Raw genomic sequence first — 14,180 nt, 5'->3', positions numbered from 1 at the left:
TATTTCTATGTGAACTTTCATATTTGTTTTTCCTTAAATCCTCTGAATATGTTATTCGGAATGTTTGTTAATAATCACTTCCGGGTCAAGTGCCATGTATAGCGAGGAATGAGAGAAAGATCGAGAAGACAACGGGAGACAGAGAGAGAGAGAGAGAGAGAGAGAGAGAGAGAGAGAGAGTGAGAGAGTCAGAACTACGATACCGTGTGATCTACGTGATTTATCGTTATTTGATCTACTTTCGGTTTACCAAGGTGCACACGGTATGTCATTTGTGTTATTTATTTAATGTCCTGTTCAAGATATTATAATTTTGATTGTTGTTCGAAATGTGTTTTAGTTTTCACGGTGTTCCATGAATAAACGTTTTGGACATCAGTACGAGGCGTCATCCTTGACCGGGGTAGATACAGTGAAAACGTGTCCTCATCCATCCTTCTGGAGGCTTCGGCGCGCAGGTGCTTCCCCCACGGCAAGCTAAGCTATCGGCTTCGGCGCACATCACGTAGCAAGCTACGAGCTACATCGAGCGTCGTCGCACTCGACCCGCGTGCCACGCAGCTATCCACGAGCTACTTCGAACGTCGTCGCACTCAACCCGCAGCAAGCTACAGGCCTCAGCATGCATCGTCGCTCCTCAACCGGCAGTAAGGCAAGATTTCAACGCGCGACGGTGCTTCTCATCCTGTAGCAGCTAATGGTTTCGGTGGACATTAACCAGAGTTGGCAAAGGCCTATACAGCTTCCAGTAGCTCACAAAGTAGATGGATAGAACGTAGGCGAAGATTATCATAAATGAGAACTAATGAATGTGAGTTCTTGAATGTGTGAAAATATCTGTTGAATGTTTGACAAGCGCATCATTATTATTGCTCTGTAAAACTCAGGTTCTGAAGTTTGAAAGCTCCAAAAATGTCTCAATATAGTGACAGTCAGTGTGATGAGATGCAAGAGCATGAAAATGTGGAAAGGGAGGCTGAGGCAAAAATAAGAAAATCCTCTCGTTTAAGACATTTGACACCTAAAATGCAGGAACTAAAGGAGAAAGAGTTCATTCAAAAGGAAGGCAAGTTGAATGTAACTTATGACAAATGGAAAAGTCTTGTTAGAGAAACCCGAAGAAAGTTAAAACAATGGTGCCCTGAGCAAGACATGTACGACATGATGGATGAAGTTGAGAAGCTAGAGGGTGAGATAAAAGAAATATACGACAGTGTCCGAAGCCGGACAACACCAAGTCAAGAATTACGGCGAAAAGTTGATTCATGTGCAGCGGCAACAGCAGACTTACTGCAAGTAATGAGAATCCGTCTAACAGAATATGAAGAAGATTTTGATGCTGTGGCAGAAAACGCAAAATTACACATGCTGCTAGATAACGAATATGCCAGGTCCATATATGGTTCCACCGCCTCCATAGTTACAGCACCCAGTGCCAAGCCTTCCGGGCACCCGTCCGAATCACCAAGCATTTCAGTTAAGCGGGCCGAAATGGCTGCTCTTCTGGCTGCGAAAGAAGCTGAGATTAACATGGAAGAGGCTATTGAAGCTCAACGTCAGCAGTTGAAAAAACTTGAAAATCGGAGAGACATGGAAGTAATTAAGGCACAGTTAAGTGTATATGAAGAAGAGGAAATTAAGGAAAGGAATGGTACGAGCAGCCCCGTACACACCAAAGAGAATGTTGCATTTCCTTCTTCTCACCATGCCCCACGTCACGAACAGCAAACTGTACAAAATGAGACAACCTTGGTTCAGATATTACAGGAATCATTAGCACTCAGTCGCCTTCCAAACCCAGAGCCTACAGTATTCTCAGGTGATCCTCTGAACTTTATAGAGTGGAGTACAAGCTTCAAAGCGCTGATAGAGAGGCGATGCTCAAACCCTGCAGATAGGTTGTTTTATTTACAAAAGTACATAGCAGGGGAGGCAAAATCTTCTCTTGAAGGCAGTTTTTATAGAAGAGATGAAGAAGCCTATCAGCAAGCATGGGATCGACTCAACACCAGATATGGTAATTCCTTCATTGTGCAGAGGGCTTTCAGAGAAAAACTCAACGGATGGCCAAAGATTGGTGGGAGGGAATATTTCAAATTGAGAGAATTCAGCGATTTCCTACAAACTTGTAGCAACGCTATGCCTTACATAAAGGGTCTGCAAGTTTTGAACGACTGTGAGGAGAACCAGAAAATGCTGGTGAAACTACCAGATTGGGTGACATCCAGGTGGAACCGTCATGTCACAGAGCAGCTAGATGAAGGTAAAGACTATCCAAGTTTCCATAACTTTGCAACATTTATATCTAAAGAGGCACGCATCGCTTGTAATCCGGTGTCGTCTCTATACGCATTAAGACAATCTACTGAGATGACAGTAAAGGGAGGTAGGCAATCAAAAGCAAACACATTTGCTACAAAGGTGAGGATCCAAGATCCCCAAACCTCTACAGCCGATCAAGACCCCAATGAAAACGATTTACGAGATGCCGAAAATCCAGGCATATGTTTATGCTGTGGAGAAGAACACTATATACATAAATGTAAGAAGCTTATGAAAATGTCTTCAGAGGAAAAGAGAAAATACATCTATGAAAATAAGCTATGTTTTGCATGCCTGAGAAAGGGTCACAATTCTAAGGCATGTAGAAATGGAGCCATGTGTGGAGTATGCCTAAAGAGTCATCCAACCGCATTACATGAAGATCGTTCTCCAACGGAGACAGCCTCAGCACAGAACACCACTGAAGAAATCACATCCTCACTATCTTGTTGTGTCAAGGGAAGTGATGTTGTGAGTACATCAATGATTGTGCCCGTCTGGATCTCAGCACCTAACGCACCTGAGACAGAGACCCTAGCTTATGCGCTGTTGGACACACAAAGTAGCCACACGTTTGTTGATCAAGAGTTGTGCGCAAAGCTTAAGGTAGACATGGACCCAGTTAAACTGAAACTCTCCACGATGAGGGGAAAGGACTCGGTGATAAAAAGCGAAAGAGTTTGTGGACTTAAAGTAAGAGGATTTTCCTCAAATATTTCAATTGACCTACCTCCGGCCTACACAAGAGACTTTATTCCTCTTGACCGGACACATATTCCTACCCGCAAAACAGCCACTTCATGGAAACATCTTGTTAACATAACTCAAGAGATACCCCCACCAATGGATTGTGGCGTTGGATTATTGATTGGCTATGACTGGATTCCAAGAGAGGTCATTACTGGAGGTGACTACGAGCCTTACGCTGTCAAAACCGATCTTGGCTGGAGTATTGTGGGAGGAGTAGCACAATGCGTAAATGCAGGCGATGTGACTGGACTTTGTCTTCGAGTATCTGTCAAAGAGTTACCACCTGTAACACCATCAGCCATCATTAAAGCCCTTGAGTCTGATTTTGCAGACACAAAAGCAGGTGAAAAAAGCATATCTCAAGATGACATTCTCTTTCTGCAAATATTAAAAGGAGGCTTCCAACTAAATGAACACGGTCACCTCGAAATGCCACTTCCTTTCAAAGCACGACCTCACCTCCCAAACAATAAGGTCCTGGCTTTGGCACGACTGAAACAACTGAAAAGGAAGTTGGACAGAGATCACAAGTTCAAAGGTGACTATCTGAAGTTTATGGAGGGCATCATTAAAGATGGTGATGCAGAGAAAGTAGACAACCCTGCAGACCATGCCTCCAGAGGCCTGAACGTGACAGGTCTCATCAACTCAAATTGGCTCACCGGTCCAAGGTTTTTATGGGAGAGAGATATAGCCATAAACGAGGTGACACCTGAGCTACTGGTGGGAGATCCGGAGGTGAGGATTGTACAAGTGTTAAAGACAGAAGCTGTAAGGCAATTTGACATTCAAGAGCTTCTGTCACGGATTTCAAAATGGGCAACAGCATTTAACGTCATTGCTCGCATCCAACGGCTAGTCAAGAGAATCAAAACCACAAAACCTGTAAACGTAGAAGAAAAAAGGCAAGCTACACTGACCCTTGTTAAACTGACACAAAAGGATGTCTTCCAAAAGGAGATGAGCATGCTTAGCGAGAAATCAGGAAAACTGCCTTGTAACCATCAACTTTATCAGCTTGACCCGTGCCTTCAAGACGTCATATTGAGAGTAGGAGGAAGACTAAGAAAAGCAGCTGTGTCGCTTGAATTAAAACAACCAGTAATACTCCCTAAAGACGGTGCTCTCAGAAACCTCATTATTAGTCATCATCACAACAAAATACAACATCAAGGCAGAGGACAAACTCTCAATGAGTTACGGAGTAATGGATTTTGGATTGTTGGTGGAAGTAAAGCTGTAGCTCAACGCATCAGACGGTGTGTACAACGTAGAAGAATTCGCGCACCACCAGAGGAACAGCGGATGGCAGACTTACCCAGTGACCGTGTTGATGCAACACCACCATTCGCTTACTGTGGTATGGACTGCTTCGGCCCCTTCCACACCAAACAGGGAAGGAAGGAGCAAAAACGGTATGGCCTGCTCTTCACGTGTCTGTGCTCCAGGGCAGTGCATATTGAAATGCTTGAAGATATGACAACCGATGCCTTCATCAATGCCTTGAGATGCTTTGTAGCTATCCGTGGAGCCGTTAGACATATAAGATCTGATCAAGGCACTAATTTTGTGGGAGCAAGAAATGAGATGGCAAAGGCGCTAAAAGAATTAAATCAAGAAAGATTGGCCTCCTACCTTGCAGACAAACAATGTGATTTTCAGATGAACACGCCACACTCTAGTCACACTGGCGGGGTATGGGAACGTCAAATCAGGACGGTGAGAAGTGTACTGAGCACGGTCTTGGCCCAAAGCGCTGGAAGGTTAAATGACTCTTCCCTAAGGACTTTCTTTTATGAAGCTATGTCCATTGTAAACAACCGGCCCTTAACTGTTGACAACATCAGTGATCCCACAAGTTTGGAACCTCTCACGCCAAATCATTTGATTACAATGAAGTCTTCTTTACCACTACCCCCACCTGGCAAGTTTATCCAGGAAGATCTCTACGCCAAAAAACGGTGGAGAACGATTCAATATCTTTCCGAACAATTCTGGCACAGGTGGAGGAAGGAATACCTTGCAAACCTTACCCTGAGGCAACGATGGCTTACACCAAGGCGCAACATGGTAGTTGGTGATGTTGTGATCATCAAAGAGGATGATGTCCCTCGCAACGAATGGAAACTTGCTAAGGTTATTGAAGCAAATCAAGATGATGACGGACTGGTGCGAAAAGTAACCGTACAGATAGGAGAACGAAAGTTAGGGAGAAAGGGAGAGCGCCTCAATAAGCCTTCCGTCGTTCAAAGAGCCGTACAGAAGTTAGTGGTTCTAGTTGAAGGCAACTAGGGAGAAAGCATCAGATGCTGTAAGTTAAGGTGTCAAATATTCAATCTAGAAAAGGTCAATTTTTTGGAATATGTAAATTCCATTGTTTGTTTGAATGACATTAAATTTGTCTCGTTTAAGGACACATCAGAACAAGGGTGAAATTACTGTTGATTATTTTCAAGGGTGTAAAGTATTTTTTCATTTACAAATGTTACTCCAACAGTAATTTGGTGGGAGTGTAACTGGCGCCAAGACCGAGTTGTTGGTTGCCATGACAACAAAAAAAATTATTTTAGGCTTATTGTTTAGCTAAAGTATTTCATATTTCTATGTGAACTTTCATATTTGTTTTTCCTTAAATCCTCTGAATATGTTATTCGGAATGTTTGTTAATAATCACTTCCGGGTCAAGTGCCATGTATAGCGAGGAATGAGAGCAAGATCGAGAAGACAACGGGAGACAGAGAGAGAGAGAGAGAGAGTCAGAACTACGATACCGTGTGATCTACGTGATTTATCGTTATTTGATCTACTTTCGGTTTACCAAGGTGCACACGGTATGTCATTTGTGTTATTTATTTAATGTCCTGTTCAAGATATTATAATTTTGATTGTTGTTCGAAATGTGTTTTAGTTTTCACGGTGTTCCATGAATAAACGTTTTGGACATCAGTACGAGGCGTCATCCTTGACCGGGGTAGATACAGTTATTTTATTCCGTTGGTTGTGAATTAAAAGTAATATTGCCTTGAATTTTATGTTAGTTTCACCTTTTTCTCCATCATTAAACCTGTGGACTAAGAATAACATCTTCAGAGTCGTGGTGTAGAAGATGAGTTTAGCTGACTGTCCAAATCTGGCAGTACAATTCTCAAACGATGGACACAGCGTATTGTTACGCTTGCAGACATTTTTGCCCTCCTAATACTGTTATTCTCATCACTGTAATGTTATGACTGCAATTTCAAAGTCTGAAGAAATAAAAAGTCAAATAAGATTTCGAATCTGTCTTTTTAGCCCCGGGTTGAATGTGCCCCCCCATCAAAATCCCTGGCCCCAGCCCGGCCCCCTCAGTGAAATTGATCCAGAACCGCCCCTGCGGAGGAGGCTTTCCACTCATGCTTTGTTGCTGTCACAACACTTGAGAACGTGTTATGCCTCTTTAACGTGTTATTTTTGTACAGACAGGCGTCGACACAGTCCAGGCTGCTTGGCACAGTCCAGGGGGCGTCGACTCGGTGCAGGGGACGTTGACGCAGCAAAAGCCCGCACAGTGTATCTAAGGAAGTGCGTCTGGGGACACGATGCCGACTGCCGAAACAAGCCAGACCTCACCCTCGCTCGAATAAAAATATATGTTTGGGCAATACGGAAAACACACTGATTATCAGAAAAAAAATTGTCCGTCTGACTTCGAGCGTCATGTCGGCTGTCATATAATAGGCTATTATTATGTAAGTTGAGGGGTTCGCAGGTTTTAGATGGATTGCTCTACGTTTAGAATGGGCAAAAAGGAGAGGACAACTTCGTTTGAACACAGCTCTTTCTCTTTTTATTTTTTTCTTCTCAACGGCTCCCCCGCTAACTCTCCAACGAACACTCCCTTTTCCGGTAACGACCCGCCTTCCTGTTTTTCTTCTCCAATCACATGTAAGCAACCTAAGAATATTTCAGGACGTATTAAACAGTATAATTAAGGTAACTAACATAAAAGAATATAATTCATGAATATAAAATGATAATAATTAACAATTTAACAAAAGCTTACAATTATGTAAGAAGTGCTTTATGACTTCTGTACGTCATATTCCAGTTGATTGAGAGGTCCCGCCTATAAGGGGGAGTTCCAGAAAGTGACTGCGAGTGAGCACACTGCATGCTTGATGACTCTGCCACGTTGTGATTAAAAGTAATATAAAACGTAAACCTTGTCTGCTGACCATCATTACATCGGTTAGGCTAGCTTAGCTGTTGTCGTAGTTCACAGCTTAATATGTGGCGTGGGTTGGGTCGGCGCCGCGAGTACGTGCTCGCGCTCACGCGCACACAGCTGAGAGCAACAGACTATCGACTACGAACGAACGACACATCACTACTATCGACTGCTGAGACGAGCTTCACTCGAGTGACGTTGCTACAGTACGTGCATATTATGGAACAGTTTCTGGACGAACACAAATTGTCCGCCGTGTAGAGCCATTTTGATCTCCTTTTGGAGAATAAGGTATTTATTAAAATCTTGTCTCACCAAGTGCCTCTCGGATTTTTGACATGTCTTATTCCATTTTGTGTGTGTTCTCCACAACAGGGGAAATGGCATGCATTAAACGCAACAGACTGAAATTGAAAACACTGGAGCATCTTATTTTTCTAAATCAAAATTTGTGAAGACAAAGCCCACAAGCATCCTCATTCACATGATTTTCACATTATTGAAACACATTGAATGATACTATATGAATGATATTGTATCAATGATATTGTCAAGGGTCAATGTCATCTTTATTGTCAAATATACTTTATGTATGACATGCAGCATAGATGATATTTCTTCCTCTCAATCCTCAGTGCATATATGCATGCAAACATGCTGTGCATTAAACACACTAAGAAAGGATAGCAGCTACACTGTATAAAAAGACATGTAATCTGAACAGTATAGACAATATAAACAGCATAAACAACAACATAAACAATGGTGCTTGTGGGTAGAGTGAGGTTGGCTGGAGGGATTTTGAAGGTCCAGCAGGTGGCAGTGGTCAGTGACACAGTATCAGCACAGTATCAACACAGTGTGTCATTGTGTTGACACGCCTCATGAGGCATCATGGACCCATCACAACTGTACAGTACACCATACTGCTACACGATGTTACGGCAGTGTCGCAAAGCAGTGGTTGAGTGACTGCACACACCCGTTACGGCAGTTACATAAAGACCGTTGACAAAGCAAGTCGTTTCCTCACGTTTTCGGACACAACAATATAGTTACTGTGGTCAGTGTTTCTAGTCGTGTCTTGATTTTTTTTCTACTTTTGGTATTAAATTATTGTAACTCAGTGACACCCTTACGGAGTATCTCACATGTTGCGGCGAAGGTTTTCAAGTGTGTACGCACGTAGCGAATGTTGTTATTTTTCGTCACGGTCCTCTCAGGGCCAAAAACACGTTCACCAACAATTTTAATGGTCTCAAACAGTTTTTCTCGTCGCAAATACATTTTGAACAAAACACTCTCAGAAAATGCGTACTGTTAGGACATCACATAAATGTGTGGTTGCTCATAATGAGCATCTCAAGTATGTTTTGATTGGAACCCAGAAGGTAAGACAAAGACACAGAAGTGCTCCACAGGACATTCCTCTGAGTGATTGAATGTTCCCAAATTCCTTGTAATTGTTTTTTTGTAGCTTGTAGCCAAAGGCTTTCAAAGATGAACAACAAAAAAATCAGGCAGTGTTCACATTTGAGAAGCTGTAGCCAGGTAACGAAGTTTTATGAGAAAACATGTGTTGCAACAGGGGAGGGGTTGGCCTCTTAGACTGTTTGTCTTCTTACTCTGACGACATAGACTTTTAAACAGACATCATGTTGCTAAATTCCAATTTCCTATTGGTGAGCAAAGAACTATACATCAATTCCTTTCCTTCAGCTCGGAATGGTAGGGGGTTGCTGGGGTGGGGGGTGCTCTTCCTGTGTGAGTCACGTGCATATCTGGTTCACAGAGATGTTTTTGCCATGAAGAGAAGGACTGACCTAATTATTTCAGCCTGGCTAGAGAGAAAGAGGTGGGGTGAGGCAGAAAAGAGGTGAAGGTTTCCCAAAACAGATGGGAGGTGGGGGAAGGCAAAAAAGAGGTGAGAGGATGGCAAAACACACAAAAATGAATGCATTCAAAGGAGAAAATAGGTACCGGTATTTAAACCTGGTCCACACCCAAATGATTTGAGTCGCAAAATGTATGCAGTGCAGTGAAAGATAATGTTCTCTTGCTAGCATCTGGGATTGGGGTGGATATCTCTTTTCTTCACTATGTCAATGACTTGTTGTCTTTGGGCAATTGTTGGATAACAGTCACTTCATATTTGGTGCAAACTTTAATAATGCATCATTCATAGCTTCCATGTCTGTTTCAATCTTGGCCCGACCTTTACATGTTTGCATACGGCTTCACGCATGCCCCAGTTTCCTCCCACATTTCAAAAACATGCATGCGAGATGAAGACTTTCACGTGCACATTGCTCAGAATGAGGGTTTACATATGAGCCCTGTGATTGACTGGTGACCATTATTCTAATCGAGAGTGTTCCCTGGAAAGTTTACCCATGACCTTGAACTTTTATTATGGGTCTTCGGGAGGTTGAGTGCAATTTAATTCACATTTGGGAAAAATCACATCTTGTTACCATTATCTGTATCATCTGTGTCTGTGAAGAAAAGCAGCTGTGGAGGAAGAGGTGATTTCTATAAGGGAAAATCAATTAAAAATATGAGACAATCGAAACAAACTATTTTTGAAGTGCAAAAGGTACGAAAAAATGAATAATCATCAGAAAACTTGAACAGGGAGTCGTCAATTCAGAGTGGCAGAACGGTTGGAGGCACGTGAAAGAAGCGGAATAATTACAGGCAGTTAAGGAAAAAGGCCAAATCAGGCTGACTGATTCTTAAAAAGTGGAAAAGGTGGGAACTTTTTCCTTCTCCACCAGTAGTGAAAAGTGTGTGTGTGTGTGTGTGTGTGTGTGTGGTGTGTGACCTACAGAGCTCCGGCCCGCCCATTGACGCGGATGTAAACACACAGCCATCAAGCGATTGTCCACATCAAAAGTAAAACAAAATGGACTCTAACACTCCAAGCGACAATCCTCAAGATGTCTCGATGATTCGAAGCGGCAGCTTCTTCAAGGTAAGGACACTGCGGCTGACAATGACTTGACTGAGAATGCATCCAAAGAACATTTTTTGCTCAGGAACATGTTGCATTCGGAGTCGGAAGATGTCGTTTGGCTTTGACAACTTGTTTCAGACAGTGTTTCCCAGCTAGGGCTTGAAAAGGGGACTTTCTTCCCCCAGCCTAGTTTTCAGGTCATGGAAAGTGCAATGTCTGAGTGGTTATTATGTAAATTAGACCACTGTTGTGTCGTAGGGGGCCAATATTCACAACAACGCTCACAGACACAGTATATTTGGAAATAGGCTGCTAACAAAAGCTTTACTTGGTTCTGTAATTTCACTCTTGGTGGGTATGCAGGCATCGCAGACACCCAACTATTGTAGCTTAAAGCATAACAATCATAATGGAACATACCTTGTGTCTATCTTACAAACCCGTATTGGGATCTGGCCTTCCTTAATTTGGTCTGTGGCGACATCTCAACTCATTCACTCCCAAAGACAATTTTATATGTCTTTTCACACTTTTTATTTTTCAAATTTTCCAAGACTTAGGGGAAAAAGGGTCTAGAATTAGTTGGTACTGAATGAGTTTTAATACACTATGAGCAAGCACCACTCACATGCCACTGACACATTTCAGGATTGATGGCGTTCAAACAACATTGAGCCTAATTCATTCATCATTTTGAATTTTGAATTTTCACTCATTGCTTCACAGAAAGGTTGAAAGGGAGTTTTTTGGAATTCATATTATAGACACCATTGCAATGTGCGGGAGTCAACTTGATGGAACTCTCCCTCTGAAAAATATAAAAGGGCATCTTGGCAGAACCTTTGATCAATTTTAGACACACACACACAGACAGACAATTCATCCTGTTATGCAAATTCAGATTTATTCACTGAATGAACAAATCTGAATATGTCTCGTGATATTGCATTTTCAAGTCACAAGCACCTATGGACACAAGTTGAAGCAAGCAATGTCATGATGATTTCTTGCGGCTTAGGTGTGCTCCATAGAAATATATTCTATAGGTTGGTGTTAGACTCTGATGCTTTATGACTTTTGAACAACATTCGGGTTCCGGTGGCACTGTAGGAACCCCCAGTCGTGCATTTTACTTTAACTGTTTTGTTAAGCGCTTTGTTACAGCTGTCGCTGTTGTGAAACGCTATATAAATCAGCATGTATTGTATAGTATTGTATGGTTACTATCACCTTTAACAGACAAAACACGATTCACATAATAGTCCACCGGTCTTAGTTTGTTACATGAACGTCATATTGTGTTTTCATTGCACCACAGGGATTGCACAATGCGGGGGCTTATTTGTGTTATACACTAGTTTTTGACCAGAGTGCCAAACCTTTGGGGAGGGTGGTACTTGTGAGGCATGAACAGAGTGGACTTTACCAAGAGGGTTGGGAAGCCTTTATTGAATGAGCTGGTGCCCGGATGTGGGAGAAAAGCACTAGATAATACTGCACTCTGTTGGTCAAAATGTGTCATGTATTTTGTGAAACAAAACCCCTCAAAAGGATTCATATTACCTCAACTGCACGGCGATATCACGAATGCAAAAACGAGAGGCACTTGAGTTAAATAGAGTACAGCAACACCAATCAGTCAATAGTTTATTCATATAGAATTTTCAAAGTCATAAAAGCGAGAGGACATAGGAGATATATAAAACTATTAAAACATGAGAAGTCTATTTCCTACAATCGTATTGATGTGCACTACACTTTTGTGGTTTTCAGGACGGCACAATACAATAGGCCGTAGCTGTCACGTCCCGTGTTTGCCAGCAGGGGGCAGGCTTTTCCTGCCTACCGCCGACACACCTGTCACCCATTAGGGACTGATTACACAGGCTTTATCTTTGCGCTCGGGCAGTTGACTTACTGCCGGAGTATTCTACGCCGTGCCAATTCTCTCGCTTACTGTTCATATCCATTCGTTACCGTGTAGCCTTGTGGCTAGTGATGGGTCCATGAGGCCTCATGAGGCGTGTCGACACACTGACACACTGTGTTGATACTGTGCTGATACTGTGTCACTGACCACTGCCACCTGCTGGACCTTCAAGATCCCTGCATCCAACCCACTCAACAGACTGAACTGACTGATAATTTTTTTGTATATTGAACATATAAAATATACAATTCGGTAATAAATTGGCAAAAAGTGAAGGTGAGATATAAAAAAAGGAAAAGAAAATAGTCATCATCACAAATATGTGTTCAAAGGAGTAGAAAGAAGTAAAAAAACCCTAGAGTCCTACCCCTTCTTATATATGAATTGATCATTTTTCAAAATAGAAAAGAAAGTCTACATATCAACAAATGCTTTTACCCTTATGTATGCTGTACTTATACATTTTTACAACTTTAGGTTTGTATATACAGTACATACTCATTGGAGCACAAGTATATGTCGATTTTCTCATATTCATAATGGATGCTACATTTCATTAATATATTAAATAATCCCATCAATGTATTCCTGATGTATTGCTATATTTCATGGGTGTATCGAATTTATTAGCTTAATTCTGATTTGTGTAGTTGTCTTGTACTACTCTCAAATTCATTTTTAATCTCAGCAAGAGAGTTACTCATTTTACTGGTCCGTTTCAGAATCATTCCACAGATTTACACCTATTACAGATACACTCCTTTGCGTGATGTTTGTTCGTGTTTTGGATTTTTCTGTATAGGTTAGTTCCCCTTAAATTATGACAACTTTCTCGAATTTTAAAAAGCTTCTGGATGTTTTGGCAAAGGAGGTTATTGTGTGCTTTGTACATTAATTGGGCGATTTTGAAGTCAACCAGGTCATGAGATTTCATTGTTTAATTTGATAAACAGTGGATTTGTGGGTTCCGTCTATTTGGAGCCAGTGATTGTTCTGATTGCTTTGTATTGTAGTTTTAAAACAGTGTTTTACTGGCATTTCCCCATATTTCCACACAATAGGTCAAATATGGAAGTAATAAAAGTGTGTACAAGGATTTCTTATTCAGCACATCCTTAGTTTTGGGAGGATCCCTATGGTTTGGGATATTTTTCTTTTATTATCTATTATGTAGCTGCCAGCACGGTTTTGCATCTACAACTGTTCCAAGACATTTTCATAAGGTCATTCATCGATTTGATGAAGTGTATACAATATCATTCACATCCATGCATTCATTTTGCAACATTCAATGTGTTCAAATAATGTGAAGATCATTTGAATGAGGATGCTTGTGGGCTTTGATTTCACATTTTTATTGAGAAAAATGAGATGCTCCAATGTTTTAAACTTCAGCCTGTTGCGTCTTTTACAAGCAATTTCTCCTGCTGTGAAGAACACACGCTCACAAGGGACGTATGTGGCTGGCGTACAAAGGAACTCCTTTGCGAGGTGGGAGAGGTTTGGGAAAGAAGTGTGTTGGTCCTTCCAGTACAGCTGCTTCCTGGAACCTTGATTGTCAAACATGGAGTGGAGAGTCAACCAATAATTACTGATTGTCAATTAATCATCAACATAGCAACCGTGAAAAGATGAGTGAACGTTTGTATACCTGGCGTAATACCGGGTGTATCGCGAACTTCATTCTCATGCTTGGCCCGATAATGCCTCAACATTGAATGTTGCAAAATGAATGCATGGATGTGAATGATACTGTATACACTTCATCAAATCGATGAATGACCTTATGAAAATATCTTGGAACAGTTGTACATGCAAAACCGTGCTGGCAGCTACATAATAGATAATAAAAGAAAAATATCCCAAACCATAGGGATCTTCCCAAAACTAAGGATGTGCTGAATAAGAAATCCTTGTACACACTTTTATTACTTCCATATTTGACCTATTGTGTGGAAATATGGGGAAATGCCAGTAAAACACCGTTTTAAAACTACAATACAAAGCAATCAGAA

The 14,180-nt window shown here is 41.6% G+C and overlaps 2 protein-coding genes across 3 annotated transcripts in view; both read left to right on the top strand.

Annotated features, from left to right (window-relative positions):
- LOC127612984 (ras and Rab interactor 2-like) overlaps positions 1-14,180 on the top strand; it is a 53,212-nt gene that overhangs the window by 18,293 nt on the left and 20,739 nt on the right. For both annotated transcript variants that reach the window (XM_052083853.1, XM_052083854.1), the window contains exon 2: positions 10,110-10,253. In XM_052083853.1, the coding sequence (XP_051939813.1) occupies positions 10,185-10,253 (69 nt within the window). In that variant the 5' untranslated portion in view covers positions 10,110-10,184. The remainder of the gene's footprint in view (positions 1-10,109; positions 10,254-14,180) is intronic.
- On the top strand, positions 86-6,442 carry LOC127612976 (uncharacterized). Its single transcript, XM_052083840.1, has 2 exons — positions 86-263; positions 341-6,442. Exon 2 carries the CDS (start codon positions 913-915, stop codon positions 5,362-5,364), a length of 4,452 nt encoding a protein of 1,483 aa, XP_051939800.1. The 5' UTR covers positions 86-263; positions 341-912; the 3' UTR covers positions 5,365-6,442.

Source organism: Hippocampus zosterae, chromosome 13 (assembly GCF_025434085.1).
Source record: "Hippocampus zosterae strain Florida chromosome 13, ASM2543408v3, whole genome shotgun sequence".
NCBI classification, from domain to species: Eukaryota; Metazoa; Chordata; class Actinopteri; order Syngnathiformes; family Syngnathidae; genus Hippocampus; species Hippocampus zosterae.
The sequence above is the reverse complement of the archived record's forward strand: the minus strand, read 5'-3'. Positions and strand labels throughout refer to the sequence as shown.